The sequence below is a fragment of the Podarcis bocagei genome (assembly GCF_964188305.1).
Source record: "Podarcis bocagei genome assembly, chromosome: 12".
Lineage (NCBI taxonomy): Eukaryota > Metazoa > Chordata > Lepidosauria > Squamata > Lacertidae > Podarcis > Podarcis bocagei.
The window spans coordinates 20,873,044-20,896,826 of NC_138137.1; the positions used below are offsets into that span (position 1 = coordinate 20,873,044).

At 41.5% G+C, this 23,783-nt stretch overlaps 1 protein-coding gene and 1 long non-coding RNA gene across 17 annotated transcripts in view; one reads left to right on the top strand and one right to left on the bottom strand.

Annotated features, from left to right (window-relative positions):
- The window catches only part of ZNF385D (zinc finger protein 385D), a 560,232-nt gene extending 549,569 nt beyond the window's left edge, over window positions 1-10,663 (top strand). For all 15 annotated transcript variants that reach the window (XM_081164656.1, XM_081164666.1, XM_081164665.1 and 12 more), the window contains 2 exons: window positions 3,737-3,838; window positions 6,020-10,663. In XM_081164656.1, the coding sequence (XP_081020782.1) occupies window positions 3,737-3,838; window positions 6,020-6,253 (336 nt within the window). In that variant the 3' untranslated portion in view covers window positions 6,254-10,663. The remainder of the gene's footprint in view (window positions 1-3,736; window positions 3,839-6,019) is intronic.
- The window catches only part of LOC308570289, a 102,051-nt gene extending 82,134 nt beyond the window's left edge, over window positions 1-19,917 (bottom strand). Inside the window, exons 1-3 of one of the 2 annotated variants that reach the window (XR_014001084.1) lie at window positions 19,363-19,917; window positions 15,913-15,995; window positions 11,084-11,749 (exon numbers count right to left, since the gene is read on the bottom strand). This is a non-coding gene — a long non-coding RNA (uncharacterized lncRNA). Of the gene's footprint in view, window positions 1-11,083; window positions 11,750-15,912; window positions 15,996-19,362 lie in introns of those variants that run through there. The other variant, XR_014001083.1, reaches the window with a different exon arrangement.
- Window positions 19,918-23,783: the final 3,866 nt, after the last annotated feature.

The following is a 23,783-nucleotide window of genomic DNA, read 5'->3' on the forward strand; positions in this document are numbered from 1 at the left end:
TTTTATTTGCTTTGCGATACTGTGTACGCAAGTGTGTGGGAAGGTGTGTACTTTTTGCAGAAGACTAAATAATTTTCTCCGAGGAGTATGGCTTGTTTTTGTAAATTGATTGTTCTTTGGACTGGAGAAACATCACCTTCAAATTTTCATTACACAACTTGCATTTCAATCAGCTCAGCAAATCTATATTTCTGTAAAACAGTGTCTTTGTCTATCTTTCGGAATGGTGGACTTGTCAAGGGATTTTATTACAGAAGCTACTCAGACCTGCTTTATGCTGAGAGAAAGTGTGAGAGAACAGAAGGAATAGCCCAATACATTCTGGAACTTATAAGGCTTTAAAAAATCCTGGACAAGGGTGTTTCCCCAAATTTTAATAGAAACTAAATGTGCTGAATTTTTTATGCAAATAAAGCTGGCTTGTCAAAGGACAATCGGAATTTAGTATGCTGTCCCAATAATTGTTGGTGCATAGTTCTAAATTGCTCTCTCTGACAACATGCTGGTATTATTATTATTATTATTATTATTATTATTATTATTAAAACATTGTAAACTGTCCTGCATTAGAAATTCCAGGTTAGTTCACAACAATGTCCATAAAAATCAGTACGATAAAACCAGAAAATATACAATGTCCACAGTGGATAACAGAAATGCTAAAAGCTAGGTAGTAATAGTAGCAAATGATTGGGAAAATAAATAAGTCTCCAAATAGTGCCTAAAATAAGTCAAGGTCAGCACTTGTCTGTCTAGGGAGAGTTGTTGCTACAGACTGGGTGCCTCCACAGAGAAGGCTCTCCCCGGTTATCACCAGCTGGATTTGGGAGAGGGAAGAGAGCCTGATCTAGTAATCTTAGTGACTAGGCAGATCCATACATAAGATTGTGTACTCTCAAATAACCTGGTCCTAAGACGTTTAGGGCTTTATAGCAGTGGCATAGCATGGGGGGGGGCTGGAGGGCAGCTGAGAAGGACGCAACAGACATGTGCCCTAGCCTCTGGGGCTGCTAGCAGCGCTATAGCGCTGAGCTCACAGGGGCCAGGGTGCAAGCCTGTGGTGTCCTTCTCAGCTACCCTCCAATTGGAGGGCGCCGTGAGAAAGACGCCAACACTCACAGCGCCCTCCCTGCGAGCCCCACACCACTCACAAAAGCAGCGCTGGGCTCGCAGGGCCAAGGCACACACCTGCTTGCGGCACCCTGCAAGCCCAGCATCGTTTTGCAAGCCACTGCTTTATAGGTCAATAACATCACCTTGAACTTAGCCTGGTGGCAGATTAGCAGCCATTTAAGCAATGATGCCCTGTGCTTACAGCCAGGCTTATAGCCATTTCCTTCTGGGTGTCATCAGCATACTGTTGACACTGTGATCCCAATTCCCCTATGATCGCCCCCAGTGGCTCCAATAGTACCCCTGCAGAACTTTATAGCACAATTGTCAGGGAGCTGAAATAAAGTCACCCAGTGCTACTCTGTAGAACTAGTCTTAAAGCAAGGAGCAGAACCACTGTAACAAAGGACCTTCCACTCCCAGTCCACAGAGCCAGTCCAGGAGGATACCATGGTCGATTACCAAAACCCATTGAGAGATCAAGGAGAATCAAAAGGGTTGCACTCCCCATCTCCCAATAAAGGGTAAGACCAATTCAGTCTTGGTCTTGAACCAAGCCTGAACCCAGATCAAAATGGGTCCAGATAATGTTCTTTTACAAGAAAGTCTGAAGCTGAACCAGCATTACTTTCTCAGGCACCTCCCACCCAAAGCAGGTGTTTGTCATAAATATCTGGGTCAAGAGTGAGTTTATTCAGGAGTGGGCATATAACTACTTCTTTAGGATGTATTTCCCACTCCCTGGACCCTCAAAGACACACACACACAGAGGAACACAGCTGGCTTGAATCAGTCAGAATAGGCAAGGATTTAAAGGTCATATGCCTGGCCATTTTGCTAAAAACACCTTGCCACAACAATGGCATCTAAGTCAGCACGAAGGCATGGCAAACTTGTCACAGCACACCTGAGAGTTCCAGCACCCCATTCACATTCTGCATCTTCCAGGGTCCTTTTGCACCTAGAATTGCAACATTCCACTGCTGGAGGAACGTATAGAGGAAGGAGGTGAAGAATAGAGGCTGCTGCTGCCAAGAGCAAATCAGTGAGGATGGGCAGAGCTGAGGAATTCTTCTCAGATCTGAGCCAGAAGATAACTCAGTTCAGAATGCGGCTGAACGTTACAAGCTGGGCAGATCAGAACTCCAAACTGCTTACTCCTGAATGGCATCACAACTTTTTTCTGCAGCAGCCTGCTTTGTGAAGAAACTGACGGTCACTGTGCACATTTTCCCATGCAGCAAATCACTACACACAAATGGGCCAGCCCCTGTAGACCGCTGCCATGAAGAGGAGTAGAAAGAGCCTGGTCATCTGCACCAGCTTCCTAAACATTAAATGTCTCCACCTATAAGACCTCCGAATTGTTGACTTCTGGTTGTGAACTTGCAGGAGGTTCCTCTGCAAGATGAAACACTGCAGACAAATTGTTTGCCATATGGAGGCAGCTGCCATTGGGAGCAGTTCAAGCCAGCTGCTTAGATGAGCTTGGACAAAAGCTGCACATAAAGACCAAAAGACCAAGGCAGCTGACAGCTCTGTCCTGAAAAAGTCTGTATTATAGGCACTTATTAAGGGGAAGTTTGATAGCTGCATCTTGGGTGATTAGTTACACCGGAGCACAGGTCTCTTCTGCTATGGTAGAAGAGGAAATTTGGGCAGGTTCAGCTTGCCTTGCTCTGAAGGTAGGCAGAGGGGGAGAGAGAACCTACACTTGCCAAAACATCCTCTTTTGCAGCATCTCATCATTGTATATAGCCATCCTAGAAACATTAGCACAGGATTACAATTTGTGGCTGTTTCTTTCTTTCACGTCTACCCTGCTTTTTTATGCTGCTGCTGCTATCGCACCCTAAGGATCAAGTCATCTCACAAAACAATTAGAATTAAAACACTGCAGTACAATAAATACCAAAATGGTTCACGGAGGAACGTTCAATTTAGCTGTTCCTCCTAAACTGTGTGGCTTCCATGTTGTCCCCAGGTGGCCTCCTGTTTAGACCATTTTCCAATTCCATAGGAATATAGGGAGCTGACTTATCGAGAGCCAGACCATTGGTCCATCTAGTTCAGTATTGTCTACACTGACTGGCAGTGACTCTCTAACGTTAACACTGAGCTACGGCCTGGTTAACTTAAGTAGAATGTGCTTGTTGGAAACCGTCCTGTGGCTTTTGCAAAGAGCCGTATGTGATTCCTCTAAATCAGGGTTTCCCAAACTTGGGTCTCCAGCTGTTTTTGGACTACAATTCCCATCATCCCTGACTACTGGTCCTGCTAGCTAGGGATGATGGGAGTTGTAGTCCCAAAATGGCTGGAGACCCAAGTTTGGGAAACCCTGCTCGAAATCAATTAAATAAACAAATGTAGGTGTTTTCATCATGGCAGATAAGCCAACAAAATTATTATGATGCATTAGAGAGAGAGAAAGAACTCTCTTTCCAAACATATAAAACTGTGATAATGAAACAGATTTACTATTGCGACTAATAATTTTGGTATTGGACTAGGTCGAGCAAATTGGATTTTGGGTGACCAGAGGTGTTTGGTGCTGAAGCCAATGGAAAGCGTGTTATTTATACAATAACAATAATAAATAACAACACTGCTTGCTTTCCAACAGCACATAAGCAGTAGAAGGCACAAAGACAGAGCTGCTGGAAAGCCCCCGAAACCCAAATACAGTCCCTACAACAAACTCCAGAAGGGAACACACCCACTTGGGGTAAGCAAATGGGTTTTCTGAGAAGTTCCCCGTGGGTGTGGGTGGGTGTTATTGTTGGACCTTTTCTGTGGTGGCTCCCCATTTGTGGAATGCTCTTCCTAGAGAGACTCGCCTGGCACCTTGGTTACATATATCTGGGCACCAGGCAAAAACATTCCTCTTCTCCCAGGCCTTTGGCCAATTAAACAATCTATGGTCTTTTAGACAGGGGGTGGGGGTGGTATTGTTTTTGCTTGTTACTAAGTTATTTTTGTGTTTTTATATTGTAAACTATCCTGTGATCCTTGAATGAAGGGTGGTATAGAAAATTTAATACTACTGCTAATAATAATTAATGGAAGACTGGTTCAGGTGTGTATTGGCAGGACTTTTACAGGCACAGAAGCTGGGCTTGTGAACAATCCTGGTCATGTTGTTTTCATGGCATGGTTGTCCTAGCACTACTTAAAAGCATCATAGAGATTTGGGACATTTGCAGCTATGGATCATGTGGCTTGACTGGGAATGAACTGAGCAACCTAATTCCATCTTGCTTCAGTTTCTCTGGTGCTGAATCACAGGTCCATTTCACTACAGTCTGTAAGGCTATTTCCTCCCACCCCCACCACAAGAATGCATGAAATGTTTGCATTTAATTTGCACACATTTTGGACACCTATGTCACATGCATTTTTTCAGTGCTTTGTAATGCATTTTATGTAAGAACGTTTTGCATGCATTTTTATAACACAGAATATGCTCTTTTGTGTGCACTATTCGTGCACAAAAACTGTATGAAAAAATCAAGGTGCATTATCTGACTAGGAGTTGCTTTCTGACAGAAAGGAGCATTGCCAGTCTATTGCAAAAAGCAGAGGAAATAGAATCCTGCTCCATCTGTAGCCTTGACTGCAAACCCCTTGATCTCCAGCTACATAGCGAGTTGCCTTGGCTACAAAATGATGTTTAAAGTCAAGCTCCATGATCCTAGGCAGCAAATTGTTTCACTTCAAGCTCAGAAGAGGCCCTGGGACTTCTGTGTGAAAGGAAGCCATCAGCTACTGGCTACCTCTTTTCCATTTTCCCAAGTTTGGGAGAGACTATCAGGGAAAGCAGAGCAGATTCCTTGGGCTTTTCCAAGTTTTCTAACCTGATACTTAGGCCTCCCAATGAGGTTTCTCCAAGTGTTCAGTTGTAGCAATTGCAAAGCTCGATTAATTTTTGAGTTTGGCCAGAGGAGGCTTGCCTATGATTCCTAGGATACTGAATGTGAAGAAAATAGAGAGACAGAGCACTGAGCTAGCTGGGAGCCACTGTCACGTTCTCTTGGCCTCTTCTGCTTTGTTAAGAGAATAAAACTAGTTATTCCTACCAACTTCAGACATTCCCCCCCCCCTTTCACTGTGAAGTAAGCAGGGGGAGGGATTCCTCCATCTTTTGTAGGCCTGGGTGAATGTCAGTCTTTTTGTTTAAGTTAAAAGATTACTTTTAGCTTTTAAAACAATTCCTTGCTTCACACTCTGTCTCCAGTGCTCTGCAGACGGCCTCCCTGGTCAACACACTTCATGGAATGTCTACAGGAGGGCTTTGGAGTCTCTCAGATCTCCTATGGACATTCCAGAAAGCACACCAACAACTGGAAACCACAGAGTGCTGTAGAGTTAAAAAGAAGAACACCACACTCCTTTCCAGGGCTTATTTCTTTTTTTTGCCCCTCCTCCAATGTATGGTGGAGAAGAAGAAGAAGACAAAATTAAGCTGAAATTAGATCACTGTCCTGAGATGCTTGGAGGAAGGAAGGGTGTGGGTCAAAATCCACTAAGTAGAAATGTAACTAACGCATCAGAAAATAACCAGTATGTAATAATGATGACCACAGGGCTGATAATGTGGGGTGCTTTTAACTGAGTGAAAATGTAGCAGTCAGTTTTGGGATGTAAAACAAGCAAGCAAGCAAGCAACTCTTTCTCAACAAAATTCCATGTCCCATTTTGTCAAGTGTCAAAGCAAATTTGTAGCAAAAAGATAAACTTCCACACATATCCTTTCTTCTTTTTTGTTTTCCTTTAAAACTTTCGATTCACCTTTCTGCCTGAAATGCCACTTAAGTATTTTATACACCACCTCTGAAAAGCTGTCTTCATTGTGGGTAATCTGCACAAGTAATACTTGTTGTTTGTTTTTTCCCTTTTTCTCCCACAGGTGAAACTAGTATTTTCAAAGGAACCTTCAAAACCAATGGCTCCACGGATTCTACCAAACCCACTAGCAGCTGCCGCAGCAGCTGCTGCTGTGGCTGTAAATTCCCCTTTCAGTCTTCGAACAGCCCCACCAGCGACCCTCTTTCAGACTTCAGCACTTCCTCCGGCGCTCCTTCGACCTGCGCCGGGGCCTATACGGACCACCCACACGCCTGTCCTGTTTGCTCCGTACTGAACTCCGAGAAGGAATTAATTGTACTGCAATAATTTTTCAGAGCAAAAGCAAAACAAGAACAATGAACTATGCAGTGTTAATTTATAGTTTAAAGTAAAACAAACTATATATATATATATAAATAAATATATAAAAATAAAATTGAAGAGCTAGGACTTTTGATAAGAGACCCGAACAAATTCTAAAGAGGGGAAAGAGGCAGTATTTTCTCCAGATGAGATTTTTTCTTAAATATTACCACTTTAGAAGTAACCATTCTACCATTATATATATATATATATATATATATATATATATATATATATATATATATATATGAATGACTGTGCTTTTTTTGGCACATATCTCCCCTGCAGTGTCTTTCCTGCTTATGAAACAGCAAAACACAATTGTCTCAAGGGCATTAATCGGTTCCAATGTACATAAAATACTTAATTCTGTAGAATAAAAGGGGGAGGGGTGGGGAACAGAAACACTGTGAATAGTAGTACTCTTACCAATGCTCCTGCCAAGTCAGCATTTCCTATTTATCTGAGTAAAAGTAGATACAATAGATGTCTTGTTAAACACTAGTATTGTGTCTCTATGTATGCCACTAGGTTCACAAACCGAGAAGAAGTAAATGTTATCATCTCTCTCTCAAGTGGTTTGCCACAAATGATCATAGACCTAGGTAGCAATTGTGGTCTACAAACCTATGTGCACATAGTGTGGGAGTCAGCCCCATTGCACATAGGGAAACATGCTTCCAAGTACACGTGCCTAGGATTGCAGTGTTAGTTTCTCTCCCATATTCAAAATTTGCCAACGAGTCACGTTCAGAAAAGAGTACAAGGGACGACGATTTCCCTGCAAGCGCTGAATGAGCTGCACTAGAGCCAAAATCCGTCCAGCAATGTGCAGCAAGACCTCTTAACTTCTTTTCAAACAGCAGGCCCTCTATTTTGCCCTTCTTGCATCATCCCAAGCTGCTTTTTTAAATTGTCCAGAATTTTTAATGTACCTTGCAGCGTTATTTAAAGGGACTAGGGATTCACTATCCAGGAAAGAAGAAGAAAGTTATGCTGCTCTTGAATTTCCCTGCATGCTTGCCTGGGGACTACTGAAGAGACACAGTGTGCGCAAATTGCTAAGTGGTAATAGAGACCTTAACCTGCACTAATCTGAACTTGCATTAGCATTATCAGCAGCAACCCATGAGGTCACAGGCTAGAGGAAACTGGCCTTTGCTCTTCAGCCAAGAGTCAGCCATATGTGGCAGTGTGCAGCCACCCTGTGCAGCAGACAGTGCACATTGCTGGCCTCGCCACTCTTGCCTGCAACACCTCTATGAGATGGTCAGCAGCAGGGACATGGGACCTTCCCTTACCTCAGGTCACCTATTGATGCTGGCAGCCAACTTCTATCTTGGACTGCACCTGTTGCTCTTGTTTTTTGCCATGTCCCCACTTTAATGCTACAGCCTTTGCCAAAGATTTCTGGAAATCAACCTTTGGTGAGGCACTGAGAATTCTCCTTTGAGGATCCCTGGATGCTCTCCTGTAGAACTAGACTTGTAAAGTCTGGTGGAAAGAGGAAATGACAGCTAAACCAGTTTAGGACTGCTGAGTGGATAACATCAACCTCGTGTTACATGGAAGTTACTGCATATTTCCCAAACTTGGGTCTCCAATTGTTTTGGGACTGCAACTCCTAATGGGAATTGTAGTCCAGAAACAGCTGGAGACCCAAGTTTTGGGGAACCCTGTGTCAGACAGTAATAAAACTGAGCATTGGTTAAAGACATAGGTCTTGTCTAGGAAAGGGAGCCAAGCTTGTGAAATATTTTGCTTCACCCCACACAAGTGAGCAGACAAAGAAGGAGCATTTGTTATGGGGGTTGTGATATGGGTTAATAATGTACATTGCTACTGATATGATCCATTTAAATATATGTGAAGATGTGTCTTATGAGATAGTCACATATACTTGTGTGGAACAGGTAGAACCCTTGAACCCTAAACCCTGTCCCTGGCCTTTATGTAGTAACCTCTTCAGGACACATGTTCACTGTGAGGGTTTGAAAAAAATGAAGTATTGGAGATCTATAGAGCTATACTGTATATATGCCAGAGTTAAAAAAAATAACTTATAAAGAATATATATATATAATAATTATATATAGCCATTCAGTTTTAGATATGGGTCAATAAGTGGTTGGCAACAAACAGCAGAGAAGATGGGAAAGGAATGCACATGTTTTGAATCTCTGATATTTGCTGCTGACATTTTTTCCCCCACAGAGAGCTGAAAAGGATATTATAAATAATATGAGATGATCTGCTCAGTCAGATTCAGCCATACTGATTTGCAGCTGCAGTGCCTGCAAGTAGATTTTAGCTACAAAAAAAGTAAACCATATTTTTTGAATTAAGTGGGGAGCAGGAGATTAAAGGCTATTCATAAAATGCTAGTGATGCAAAACATTGGCCATAGATTTGCTAAAAACATTCACATGTTTTTAAATATTAGCACTTGAGGATTTTTATGCTTAGAGAATATTGACCAAGAGTTATTCATTTGTATTTACTTTTGTGGGTTTGTTTGTTTTTTAAAGAAAAAGCTGTCCACTTATAAGGGGTGTATGTGTGTATATGTGTCCATCCATCACACACACACACACACACACACACACACACACACACACACACACTTTACATATGCATTATGATAAAGTAAAAGGAGGAAGAAGGAAGTTTGTGCTGGTCCAAGAATAAAGGGTTGGGTCCAAAGGTGCCCTTTTGTGAAGAGGAGAGGTTCTTCCATTCTCAGAAAGCTACTTGCTATTTGCAGAAGGGGATTAGAGCCAATGAAACCCTGCCCCCGCCCCCACCGCATTTGTTCAAAGGGCATGGGGGCTGCAGGAGGAAGTTAGATCCGACAGCATGGAGCACTTGATCCAGCCCATTATGTGCCTCCAAAATCCAAAGAGATTCATTTTTCTTTTACATGTTAATTTACAAAGATAGCTCTATATGAACAATTTTAGAAAAAAAACACCCATTTTACTTGCAAATGTTTGTGCCTTGAAGATAAAGCACCTTTTTTTGTTTGTTTGTTTTGTTTTTGGACTGTCTTAATCTTTAACCAGATATAGGAAGTCAGTCGAGGAATTTAGTGGTCTTCATGCACTTTCATTAAGCGAAATGCTTGGCATCTTTAATATGAGGAATTTCAAAATTCGTGCTTCAGGATGCTGAATAACCATTAGTTCCCTGTAAGCTGATGAATAGATTTATTCCTAAAGCATTGGGATCTTGCAACATAGCACTTTTGGAAATAATACTACTATAGAAAGCTTGGTCCAGTGCCCCATAAAAGTGAGCACAAATAACCCGTTCTGACCACACTAATTAGACCAGTAACTGGCCCTGATTCCAAAACAGCCTGTTTCTTTCCATAAGTTGCTGACTTACAAATCCCATCGTCCCTGGCTGGGACTGATGAGAACTGGAGTCCAATGACTTAAGGAGGGCCACATATTCCTCCCCCCCCCCCACCTTACAGCTTGAACACATTACAGCTATTATTGGGATGCTACTGAAAATAGCCTTTCCATGGGAAAATCGCCTCTGTCCTGGATGTTCTGTTTAGAAGTGCTTGTCACACAGATAAGAGTTACCGCATTCTGAGTCACTGGGGACATGGGAGTGGGAGGTACTGTGGCCAGTACAGGGATTATCTTCTATATGGAAGCTGTTTTTGACGGCATCTCCACGACAACTGTGAGATGTGCTCCAGCAATATGTCTCGCCTTTTTTTTTAACGATGTAGCTGCAATAAGGACAATAGCCTCAGCACTCCGGCATGTGCACACATGGCAGTGGTTTTTCAAGCCAAGCTTTATGGGTTTTTGATTTTTTTTTAATTGGCCCATAGAGCCTCTGCTTGTGGCCACAGAAGGAAACCACTGAGAACCTAGCCATAGAGTACTGAGGATGTGCCAAAGGCAGAGCTGCCTTGGAAAGGATTTTTCACATATGGCATAATATGCAAAACTGAAGTCATGCTACTGCTCTTATCAAAATGAATAGATTTGTTCTTTTAATATTTTGGCCTGTGGCATGTATGGAGGCACAGTACAAATGGCAGAGATAATCAAAGTTTTGCTAGAAATAAAAGAGTCATTCCTACTCTTTTCATCAGCTGGTCCATGCTCTTTTAAGTTGCTTAAATCTCTTTCTCCCCATCCTCTCCTTCTCTTGTCATCACAGTGCGGTATGCAAACATTTCTCTTTCTCTCTGTCCCTATCTTTCTCTCTCTCACTCACACAGACGAGTCTCTCATAGACTTCAGCTGTAAGCAACAAACAATCATTTTTATGTCTCTTATTCACTACCTAATAAAGGATGAAGCCTAAATGTTAAGAACGCGTGGAGGATTTTGTGCATTGCATTGTCCCACTGCATGCTGACTTGCTGAACCTCTCTGCGTAATGAGCGGACCAACTGCCATTTGGATTCTGCATCGCCAAACTTGGGTCTCCTGTGCCAGCCTACCAAGTTTGGAAGCCGCCCCAATAATAAGATGGTGGTTTCTGCATACATGAGGGACTTTCTAGGTATGCAAAAATTAAAAACAAAGCACCATCCCTCAAGAAGATGGAAGTGTACAAGGGTGTTTTGTGTGCGACTGCAGAATCAATGTAGACAGTGGAAACTATGAGTACAATTGAGCAAAGGGATGAGGGTGTCAGACAGGGGGGACGGGACTGGTGAACAAAACTGAAGGAGAATTAGGGCATTACCGGTCAGAATTTGTAATATGTTTGCAAATTCAACAGTACAAATTAAGACAAAAAGGGTTTGGGGAGGGGACTGGGGGAGGGGGGGCCTGCATACATACCACCAAAGCTCAATCTTGGAAATGTGGTATGCATTTTCTCATGACTGCTAACCCCATGCATCACTCATCCCAAGCTTTTCTGACTGATACTGCGATAAATGGTAGCCACAAAACAGAAATGAATGTTGAGCAATGAGCAAAAAGGAAATACAGTGGTACCTCGGGTTACATACACTTCAGGTTACATACGCTTCAGGTTACAGACTCCGCTAACCCAGAAATAGTGCTTTAGTTTAAGAACTTTGCTTCAGGATGAGAACAGAAATCGTGCTTCAGCGGCGCGGCAGCAGCGGGAGGCCCCATTAGCTAAAGTGGTTTTCAGGTTAAGAACAGTTTCAGGTTAAGAACGGACCTCCGGAACGAATTAAGTACTTAACCCGAGGTAACACTGTATTGAACAAGGGATGGATACAAATTGACATGGCCGTTTCTTCAGATATGACTGGTTGCTGTATGAGAACCTGTTTACTACCTCATTGGGGTAGCTCAGGAGTCACTAAGATGATGCTGTGCTGTCCTTGAGGTCTTCTCTCAACATCTATTAAGTCTCAGAGCACTCCAACTTACTGACTACTTAGTCGTCAGATGGTGAGGACAGTTACTTCCTCTTCCTTGAAAAGTACATAATAAATTATTTACTAAAAAACATGGAAATAGAGGAGGAAGTTGTAAAATACCTGTGGCAATATGCTGAAGAAATGTGGCATTTCTTGATATCACTTTGATTAAATAATAAAAAAATTCAGAATAGCATAATTCTAGAAATTAGTTACACCAATCAAGAACCTATAAAGACATAAGAAGCTGTCACAGACTGTCAATCCATGGTCTATATGACTATTCAGGGGAGAGCAGGCAACCACTATCTCAAGGAAGAGGCTCCCCCTCCCTTTCTATTGCCTGAGAAAATTGTTAACAAGAGTTAAAAGAAAACCACTTGGTGGTTTTGATCCTGTTAAATGAAATGAGGGTTTTCTACATATTTCAAAAAGTGGTTTGCCACTGGATGATGATCTTTCCGTCTTTAGCTGTCAGGCATCAAAAGGGATATTTGGAAATGTTGTTTGCTACAGAAGTACCAAGATAAGCTACTTGTGTCCCTTTGGTTTTCAGGTCCTGCATTTAAAGTAGATGTTGGGAAAATGTGATTGGAACATCACAAAACCTATGACTGGGTGCAAGCTAAACTTGCTGCTCTGGTTCAGCAATTGGCCCCCCTGAACCCTTTCTATGCATAAGGAAGGAGAGTTGAAGAGAGGCACATTGTGGTTGGAATATATATCCAACCACTCGTGAGAGCAGAGCATTCACAGATGGAGGAAAAGGTGTACAAAGTCTAAATGAAGCCTTCTGCAGATGTGAAGGAATTGAACAAAACCTTCAGCATGCATTTTCTCTACCACTGAGTTATGCCCTTCCCTCAAGCAGTCAAGCAAAGGATCCAAGCAGTAAAACATGGGTAAGGGGTCAGTCTGATAGTGGAGAAAAGATAAGAAGGAAGGTCTAGTAACTGGATAGCTCAGTCAGTAGCTCATGAGACTTTTAATTTCAGGTTCGTGGGTTCGAGCTCCACACTGGGCAAAAGTTATTTGTGTTGCAGGGGTTTGGACTAGATGACCCTGATGGTCCTTCCAAATCTACAATTCTCTTATTCTAACTGTAACAAAGAAAAGCCATGAGAACATATCTCACGAGCCTCTGAAATGTTGAAATCAAGACTGGATACCTGAGGATGTAGTATCAGGAAAGGAAACAGGGCCTGTAGAATAATCAACAGTTGCATTATGTGTCTGAGAGGGACAGAGACACTATTCTGTAGTCTGCCTATCTATCTATTTACCTACATAAGCAACTGAAGACCCACAGTCAAATCCAACTCTCTGAGTTGCAGATACCATTCTACAACAGCAAAAGTTTTGTTGGGTAGTATTTGTGGGAACAGGACTTGGAAGCAGTCTGTTGAGGAGATTGGGCCTTTGACCTGCCAGCCTCCATTTCCTTCTAAAAGTGCCTCTCTGGCAAAACCAGTTGCCACCTAAAGGTAAGTGAACTACTAAATAGAATGAATTATTTGAGCCTGTAGTGAGGGTCATTGGTGGTCTTAATATATTTTCTGAACCTTGTGCCACCCTCATAGGAAATTTGTAAAAGTTATATGGTTTGAAAACCCGTGTGTGCAGGTTGAGACAGGTTTTAGATTTCCCCAGGGCATGGGCCTATAACCTTGTACTTGTAAAGCACCAAGAGCATTAATGTTGCTATATCATCTTCATCATTTTTCTCCTCTTGGGAAATGGAAAGAAATCTCATCCCCCTTTCTCATCTGCATTCACTAAGAAAAGTGTCTGGAGGATTGAGTGAAGCTCCTGAACAACATGGGATGAAGATGAAATGAAATTTGCTGGTGATGGCAGAAGTGGGTGGGAACATTTTCTTCTGTGAACATCCTTATATTGGGATCCAAATCAATGGGCTGTATCCAATGGTAGTCATACTCAAAGTAGACCCATTTGAATGAATGGACGTAACTAACTTAGGTCCTTTAACTGGATACAACCCAATACAGTTACTAGTGATAAACAATAATATGAAGGTATCCATATTAAATGTAGCATGTAATATGTTATTGAAAGCTTCACACTATTCAATAAAGTCCAAACACCCATGGCCATAAATAAATGCATATATAAAGAGCTGCAGTTTCCATTCCCTCCCCCTTTTTGAACAATTAATTTTCCAGCCATCAGCTCTATGGAGAATAGGCTTCAAGGATTGAGCCTCTTGGCTCAAATCCCAGCAGGCCAATAGAAAGAACAAAGAGTTTATTATTTTATAGATTGACATAATTATTGAAGGCCAGGCTCATGAATTCTGCATGCCAGTGGATGTTAATGTGGACTCTCTATCTGTCATTTACATGGGAAGCACATCACAGACTCCGGCAGGAATACAAAGTGGTCTGGATGGCTTTAAAACAACAGCATAGCAAGGCAAAATTAGTGGCGTATGTGGGCCATAGAATTTTAGACCGACCTTCATTTGTTATTTTTGTCTTGGCGAAACACACACACTGTGTGACTCACACGCTTTGAATTCAACAATGCCATTTGTCTTAATACACATGATGTAGAACTAAAAACCACACAGCTCTAGCCATCCAGGTAACACGTGGACTAGGTCTCATTTACACAGCTGGCCAAAGCAGAGGATAATTGTTTCCTGGCTAGAGAGCCTCCTTGGTTCTAGGCACCATAAAAGAAGCCGGCGCAACTCCAGAAATGTGTTTACAATTGACCATGATTTATTAAACACAGCCATTCTCAAACAACCAGGATTACAACTCATCCAAATGCTATTTAATTTTAAAAAATAATCTGGTAGGCTGCTCTTACAGCTCTACACAGATGAATATGCTACTTTTATGTTCTCAGTGCAATCTTGAATGTGTTTAAGAGTGTGAAAAGTTTGCACGTCTCTTCTCATTTTCTACATCAAAAACCTACGTATTGCAAATGCTCTTAGGCAAGCAAAATGGACAATTCGGGGGCAAGAGACTTTATCACAGTGGCCAGCCCCACCCTAACCAACGCACATTCATTGAACAAAGTTTGAACTACGTGAGCAGATGCTTGAACATGCATTGGTTGGGGTAAGCCTCTCACCTGCACAGCCTTGTTCATTTTATGTGCATGAGATTTTTGTAAGTATTTTTATATCACCCTTCAATCATATTCCAAGAAAGGTTTTCACCTCTGAAACGGCATTCATTGTGAACACATGAAGAGGGCTTTGGGACCATGCAAGCAAACCCCGCCTTCAACATCCTCATCTCTGCTTCCCTGTGGTGAGCAGGAAGGCCTTAATGGAGGTTGTAGGCATATTCCGTTGACTGCTTATAAGCGTCCCGACAGCTGGGGAAGGGTTGTGACTTGCATTCTGCCTTTCTTGCTCAATACAAGGAAAATCCAAGTAGAGTGGGTGGTGTGTAGTGGGGGCAGGTATACGTGTCCTTACATGATTTAGAAAATGCCCTGTTAGGAATAACCCCTAAACACAGCTTCCGTCTCCAAAGGTAACTTGTTTACAAGGTCTGTCTGTGTATTGTGTGCAGGTGTCTCTCCAGACATAAGAAATACTATTAGATGCAATACAAGACAGTGATATTCTGTACCTGGAAGAGAAGTGGGGATTTGGGCTGGATCTAGACATATCAAAGAAGCGTTTCCGCTAAAGACATTGTTAAGTCGTATAGGGAAATCCAGTAGGGAAAGACTGGACTCCACAGCGCCATCTAGTGTCACATTGTTATATTGCATATACAACACATATAAAATGCTTTTTCTTTACCAATTTAGCTGTTCCTTCAGTGCACTTGCAGTACTATGACATGACATGTTCCTGCTTCTAAGATTCCAATTTTAACATAATTTTTATAACGGTCCTAGAATTCTGGTCTCTACTGTACATGCACAATGCAGCCCCACCCCCATACATTTGCAAAGTTTCTGAATGTCAACTTACATTGGCATTCAACTGCAGCAGATTCTTCAGAGAATGAAGAGGACAAACGTAGGCATGCAACTACAAATCAAACTCTAGAATCATGGAATTGCAAAGTTAGAAGGGAACCCAAGGGTGATCTATTACAAAACCCTGCAATGCAGGAATCTCAACTAAATCCTATACGACAGAAGGCCATCAGACCTCTGCTTAAAAACCTCCACAGAAGGAGAGTCAACCACCTTTCAAGGTAGTCCATTTAAACAGCACTTACCATCAGAAGGTTCTTCCTGATGTTGAGTCCGACTCTCCTTTCTTGTCACCCAAAGCCATTGGTTTGGGTCCTAGCCTCCAGACCTGCGGGTATGCAATGGTAAACAAATTTAATAAATGATTATGACGATGTTAAAAACACGCTTGCTCCATCTTCCATGTGGCAGCCCTTTAGATATTGGAAAATGGCTATCATCACTTCCCTAAGTCTCCTCTTTACCAGGATGAACATACCCAGTTCCTTCAACTGTTCCTCATAAGGCTTGGTTTCCAGACCCAAGACTCTTGTGGTACCTTAAAGACTTAGAAATTTATTACAGCATGAGATTTCATGGAGTAGGGCCTATTGATGCAACAAACTAACATGGCTACCTTTCTGGAAATGTAAACATAGGTCAACTCTTTCTCTATTTTGCCTGATATTATTCAGCCTGACTTGGCAGTGGTTCTTGAGGGTATCAGGCAGAGGTCTTCCCCAACACTTGTTACCAGTTCCTTTCAGTTGGAAATACCAGGAACTGAACCAGGGACATTTTGCATGCAAAATGTGTTATTTGCCCACAAACTATAGCTCCCACAGCTTGTTGGTCAAGTTAGGTTTATATGGGGCTGCCATATGTGTCTGGGGTTTCCCAGACATATGCAGGATTCGGCCCTCGCAAATCATGTCAAAAAGCTCAACAAAAAGCTCATGAACTTTGGTGTCCGGATTTTCACTTTTCTGAATATGGCAACCCTAGGTTTATTGAATGCATGCTACTTGCAAACAAAACGCCTGAAAATGATTTATGATAACAAAATAAAAAACAAAAAACATAAACATATGTAAAACATTACCAAGGGGGTGGGGAAACCCCTATCATTGGTGCTTCTTGATGTTCGGAGGTTCCCAAACCCTTTTAAATATTGCTGAACAGCAATGGATGCATTATTTACAATATTGCACTATTCCGTAACGAATTGCTAAATTGACTTTATGTAACCCAAGTGCTTAGATTGCCAAATAATCCTTAGTGGAAGTAAACAAATGTATTTGGCGATAATTTGCTACAAATGAAAAAGTGTTATTTGAGACACAGAGACAAAGGATGGAGAGAGAAATATCAGTGTTAACACCTGCAGAGCTATAGCACAAAAGTCTAAACTTTTGTCTGATTCACATGTGCCACAAATGCATAGAATAGCTTCACAGGACACAAGATGGAACACATGATAACTGACCTTTTTTAGAAGATTTGCTCTTTAGGCAATGTATTCCCAACATACACTGCTAGTGTGGATTTCAGTTCTGGAGAGGACTGTCAATAATTAATTGATATTTGAGAAAATATTTCCCTGTCTAAAATCAGGCCATTTCTATCTGAGAAATAATTCTTTCAGAACAAGCAAGCAGGCAAACACTAGTATTGGCCTAGGCCTAAGATTCTAGTGGGAATATACTGATTACTAATTATAAATTTGAAACCCAAATCCAAACAAAGGACTTGAGAATAATTATTTTATGAACATGTTGAAGATTTGTTTATTATTTAACTGTACTATTTTCTCCATTGACTTCAATGGGAGATAGGTACATCAAATCACTGCTGGGTTGGACCACGAATCTATAAATCATTGGAAAAAATACCGGAATATTGAAAAAAATACTGGGTAGAAATTCCCAATCCTGTTCAGTGACCATTTTTTAATTATTAAAGAAGATTCCAACCCCCTCCGTTTCTGCATGAAACTAGACCATTAAAAATATATATATATATATATATATATATATGAAATATGAAACAGCTTTTTAAAATTTCATCTGCATTTTGCATATTTTTGGACATTCCCCAGTTTTCCTGCCCTCCATATAATTAGCATGTGTTCAAGGTTCCATGCCCCACCTGCCTGTTCAAATGAATTTCATGAAGTGGTATGAATTAATCTTGGTTGTTGCTAGGTATCTTCAATCTTTTATGGGACTGGTCCTTATGAATAATAAAAGCCAGAGGACAAAAGGTTCTCATAAGTAACTAGAAATACCCAGGTGAAATAGAAGTGCTTTAAAACTGGGGGAAGGCTAGGCAGATGCCAACAGAAGGATTCCTTTCTCACTTTCTGAAATAAGATGATGTATTATTTGCCTGGGCAATCATCTGTCAAAATAGATTCATCATGCTCAGTTGCTAAGCGGTCTTTTACTTAGAGAGGCAGCTTGCGAAGTGCAGATTTTTAATAGTATTGGAAGCCTAAAATAAACACCTCATTTTTCTTGGTTTGAATAAAATTAAGAGTTTCCCAGCAGTGCCTTCCTTTTTAACTTGTCTCCATACCCTCATACCAAGTGAGCATCCTCATATATAGCCCTGCATGAATTTTGAATCAAGCCTCATATGAACACAATTAAGATTTGAGACGCACATATGTACTCCTTTTATATCCCAACTTTCCTTCAAGGCGTCACAACAACAGCCGTGAGTCTGTTCCATTCCCCATGCACAAGCATACATTTAATTTTCACAACAACTCCGTAAGGTAGATCAGGCTGAAAGATACTTGGTTGGCGCACCCCTGGTGAGCAATGTGGCTGAGAGGAGATTTGAACCCAGGTCACCTGGTCTAACCCTTTAATGATGACTCCACACTGACTCACACAACGCAGTGTGAAGAGGATGTATGGCAGCTCCAAGCCCTTCCTTCCCACCACCTGTGACCGGACAGCCAGTACCACTCACTGCATAAAGAAATAGCCAACACATTTTGCTGCCTTAGGTAGACTATAAATGGAGCCCCTCCTGTTTCAGCATCTGAGGCAATAACCTCACAAGCATTTCGCTCCCTGTCCACCCCCATAGCAATGAATTATTATTATTATTACCGAATTAATTCCAATTGTGCATCACTTCCAAGAGGGAGAGATTTCACAATACAATAAAAGCATATGTAAAATAATTAATTACATATACAGAAACAGATTTAAATCAAATACTGACTGGGATAAAAATCTTCACTTAAAAGTTTTGTTGAAAGGAAAGCCTTCAATGAGCACCAAAAATATTAACAACAGCGTCTCTTTTCTCAGATTCATATGCCAGCTGAACACTTTTGCTTGTTTGTTCAGGCATTTACAGGCTCTGTGACTTACATTTTATTTTTTTATTGTAAATAACAAGATGATCTATCTTGTAGTTTGCTGCCCTAAGCTCCTTGGGGAGGGACGGCAGGATATAAATTTTATATATGGATTTGGTTTCAATCTGATGCCCCTGGTCTGATTTTGCTCTGCACTGAAAGGGACAAAAAAATGATGTTGAAATAATAAATAAACAAATAACTAGGCACCAAAAGAAGGATAAGGAGCTAGCTAGTAGGGAGACGCCAACAAACATTGCAAAAGGCAAGCTTTCAAGATGGAACCGTTCCTCAGGAGTGAAGGTTCAGCGTTATTTGTGTTAGCTTTTCGGCACCTTACCAAAATGCAGGCCCTGCCAAAAGCACTATGGCGTTGTGGGCGCCACATCAACACCTTAGAGCTCTCCATTTCATGTGACAAGTTCCTGTCAGACCGTAACAGCTTGCATGATGCTATCAGGCCACGCAGACAGACCACAGGCAGAAAAATAGACTGTGGGAACGTTAACAGCTGTGTCGAAGAGACAGTTGGCCATGGAGAGGGACATTTGTTTTGCACTGCTCCTGCATCTTTTGCAGCAACCTGACATAAATATTTAAGCTTCCCCTGCTAATTTTCTCCGCCCAACTTCTGTTTAAAGTGCAGAAGCAGCGCCAGTAATAAGGGGTAGGGAAAACACACACACACTGGTTTTGCTCCACTTCTATACAACTGTTATAACAATAGGAGTACTGTCCTTTTCTCCATATATTGTTTCTAAAATATAGTCCTCAAGGTGCATATCAAATGGGGAAAGGGTTTTTTAAGTGCATACCCTCCAACATTTCTCCAATGAAAATAGGGGTGTCCTATTCCATTATTATTATTATTATTATTATTATTATTATTATTATTATTATTATTCCTTGCCCATCTGACTGGGTTTCCCCAGCTACTCTGAGTGGCTTCCTAAAAGCATAAGAAAACATCAAGCATTAAAAACTTCAGATGTCTTCTGAAGGTTGTATTGTTACTTATCTCTTTGGCTCAGGGGTTGCATAACTGATCATACCCTCCAACCTTTTTCTGATCAAAACAGGGACATCCTACCATACCCTCCAACTTTTCTCTGATGAAAATAGGGGTGCCCTAAGGAAAGCTGGACATTCCGAGATCAATTTTTTAAAAAAACGGGATGGCTTCTGTAAATCCAGAACTGTCCCTGGAAAATAGGGACACTTGGAGGGTTTGTAAGAGCTTAGAATTATTTTAGGCCAAGGTTGGGGATCCTGTAGGCCCCCATATCCTGTAGGACTCCAAGGCCCATCAGCCTTGTCCATCAACCATGCTGGTTGAGGTGAATGGGAGGTGAGGAGGGCCACAGATTTCCTGTTCTAGTTTTAGGGCCTAACTAAGAGAGGGCCTAGTAGTAGATAGGTAGCCGTGTTGGTCTGCCATAGTCAAAATAAAAAAAAATTCCTTCCAGTAGCACCTTAAAGACCAACTAAGTTAGTTCTTGGTATGAGCTTTCGTGTGCATGCACACTAACTGAGCCTTTCTCAGGCCTGGCCAGAGCAAGTTAGCCGCCTCAGCAAATTGTTGGTTATTTAATTTATTATCTGTGTATCTGAAAAAGTGTGCATGCACACGAAAGCTTATACCAAGAACTAATTTAGTTGGTCTTTAAGGTGCTACAGGAAGGAATTTTTTTATTTTCATTTATTATGATTATATTGGTATTAACAGAGACACACTTGTGGGATTTCTGTCTCTGCAAAGAACCTTGATAGATTCTTGGGCCCTTTGAACCTTGAGACTTGAGAAGCGAGAGTATCATTTTCTGTTACAGATGGGTAGCCGTGTTGGTCTGCCATAGTCAAAATAAAAAAAATCCTTCCTGTAGCACCTTAAAGACCAACTAAGTTAGTTCTAGGTATAAGCTTTCGTGTGCATGCACACGAAAGCTTATACCTAGAACTAACTTAGTTGGTCTTTAAGGTGCTACAGGAAGGAATTTTTTTATTTTATCATTTTCTGCTCTACCTCAGGCAGCAAACATGGTAGGCCGAACTCTGCCTTTCCTACCAACAAAACCCCTGACAAAGGATGTCCGATTATGAAGTTTTTTTATGCACAAATGCAGAGAAAGGGAAGAAAGGTCCCAAATGTGCAGTTTTCCCATTAGATGGTATCATCAGTACATTGCCGCTTGAATCGGAATAGCAGCTTTGATGCAAACTGTGCTTCATGATGGTTTACAGAACTAAAAGCTTTGTTGCACCACAGTAGGATTCAAAATGTTTTGGCAAAAAAAAGGAAACCTCTTTACATCTGAGGCCAAAGCAATTTTTATTCTTGGCTTCCTTAATTAACATCAAGCTCAGCGTAGACAGAGTTGCCATGCTAAATAAATACTGCAGTATTTGTAAATATGGAGCTGTTTTTGCCTTCAAAATAGTTATACTGTAATTTGGATATTCTGACAGGGAGACTAATTCTACTGGAAGTCCGTCTAGGTTGCACTATCTTAACCGTAAAAAGTCATGGTCCTTAGATTTAAATCAATTAAAACATTATCATCATTATTATTTTAAAATTGCCTAAGCTTATTTTGAAGGGAGCCTGCAGTTCAGCAAAAAGTCTCTGTGGTTTTACACAGATGGGGCCAAGCTGTGTCTTTCAGTTTATGCTGCTGTGTTTGTGAGAAGGAGGTGGCAAGGCCAAATTCCAAGCCACCAAAGTGAACCACCATTGGCCAGGACGCCTTCCACCAGACCTCAGTCCCTGTCCCATCTCAAGTAATTGAGGCACAAATCTGTCTCCCACCCAAGCATAAGAATGTCGGCTTCTTTTCTTTGCAATCATAAGAATGAGGGGATTAAAAAGTTGGTTTTCATTGCTAGCTAATGGGAAATTAAAAATTTACATGCTTCTAATGAATGAAATAAAATGCATAAATTTAGGCTTGAGATAATAGTTTCCCCACATACTTTTAAAAAGTAATGCTGAACTAACAGTGTGGCCAGATATGCAAGTTGGCAAATTTATGCGTATCGATCAAACCAAAGCTAATGAAGGTGGATGTTTATAGTTTGGTGAACACTGACCTTGTCACTTCCCATGTAGCTCCAATTAGTGTGTTCAAATGTGGCATCACTAAGTCAGCCCAAGAGCTGGTGTGGTTTATTTCCCACCCATTGGAATATATGAGATGGTATTTATGTATATGTTTTTGTGTTTTAAAATGAAAAATATATGAATGAACAGGGTAGAAAGAGGGGAAACAATCCCCTACACACATACAGTGGTACCTCAGGTTACAGAAGCTTCAGGTTACAGATGCTTCAGGTTACAGGCTCCGCTAACCCAGAAATGTTACCTCGGGTTAAGAACTTTGCTTCAGGATGAGAACAGAAATGGTGCTCCTGTGGCGCGGTGGCAGCAGGAGGCCCCATTAGCTAAAGTGGTGCCTCAGGTTTCAGAACAGTTTCAGGTTAAGAACGGACCTCCAGAATGAATTAAGTTCTTAGCCCGAGGTACCACTGTAGTTCCCATTGTGACAGCAGAAACCCTGCAAGGCATATGGAAAGGCAGTTCATCTGCCTAGGATTCTCCCTCCCCAGCTCACTTTTTAGATGGTTTTACTGGTGTTGAATGTCACTGTATCAACCACCTTAAGAACTTTGCTGAAAGGCGATCTACACCGTGATCAACTCCCACCTGGAAACCAATGTCCCCATTGTGGAAGGACGTGTGGATCCAGAATTGGCCTCCACAGTCACTTAAGGACGCATTATCAAAACCGTGTTTATGGAAGACAATCTTTCTCGGCTACGAGTGATCGCCAAAGAAGAAGAAGAAATAATATTCCAAATATATCTGTTAATAAATCATGAAACAGACACAGCTGTTTTTATTTTAACCACACCATCATGAGGGCAAGATTGAGATTTATTTATTTGGGGGGGGGGGTAATGCCCAGCAGGGTTGTTTCAGCTTTGGAATAAAGTTTTCCTCCCAAGGAAATTCATGTTTAAAACTTTGCTGTGAGTTGTAGTGTGGAGCACAAAGAACCCAGCAAATATTGAGTGCCATCAACCTGCTTATGAAGAAAAAGCAGAGAGCAGGGGAATTACAGCTAGCCTGTCACTAATGTGGCATCCCATTTTCACATTAAGATTTATCATGCTATCATTAGAGTACTCACATCTTCAGCTGTAACAAACACCTATTACTGTCTGTAATGTTTGTTGGCATCACGACTGTTAAGGAAGGCAAGAGATCACATGTTACCTAGGAAACCGGCGTAGTGTATGCAAGGGAGAATGATCCCATTCTGCTTGGGAGGTGGTGAGATGCTCTTTTGATATCAGTCAAATTACACTACCTCATGTTTATTCATGCAAGAGCAAACTTTCTGCCATTAATGAAAGCACTGACAGCCAACTTAGTCCATTTTGGTAATGAATATCGTGTCAGTCACAGAGGCCCATTGCAGTGAGGGAGTTTGGATATCCACATAGAAATGGGCAAGCTGATTTAGGAAACCAACATAGGAAGCTGCTTTATTCTGAATCAGGCAACTGGTCCATCAGGCTTAGACATTGGCAGTGACTCCCCTGGGTTTTCAACAGGACACACTTCCAGCCCTACCTTGAGATGCCGGAGATATTGAACCAGGAACCTTCTGGTGCAAAGCAAATACTCTAGCACTGCACTATTGCCCTTCTGCATCAGTGACAAGGGGAGAAGGTTCATGGGCCTGGTAATCATTGCGTTTC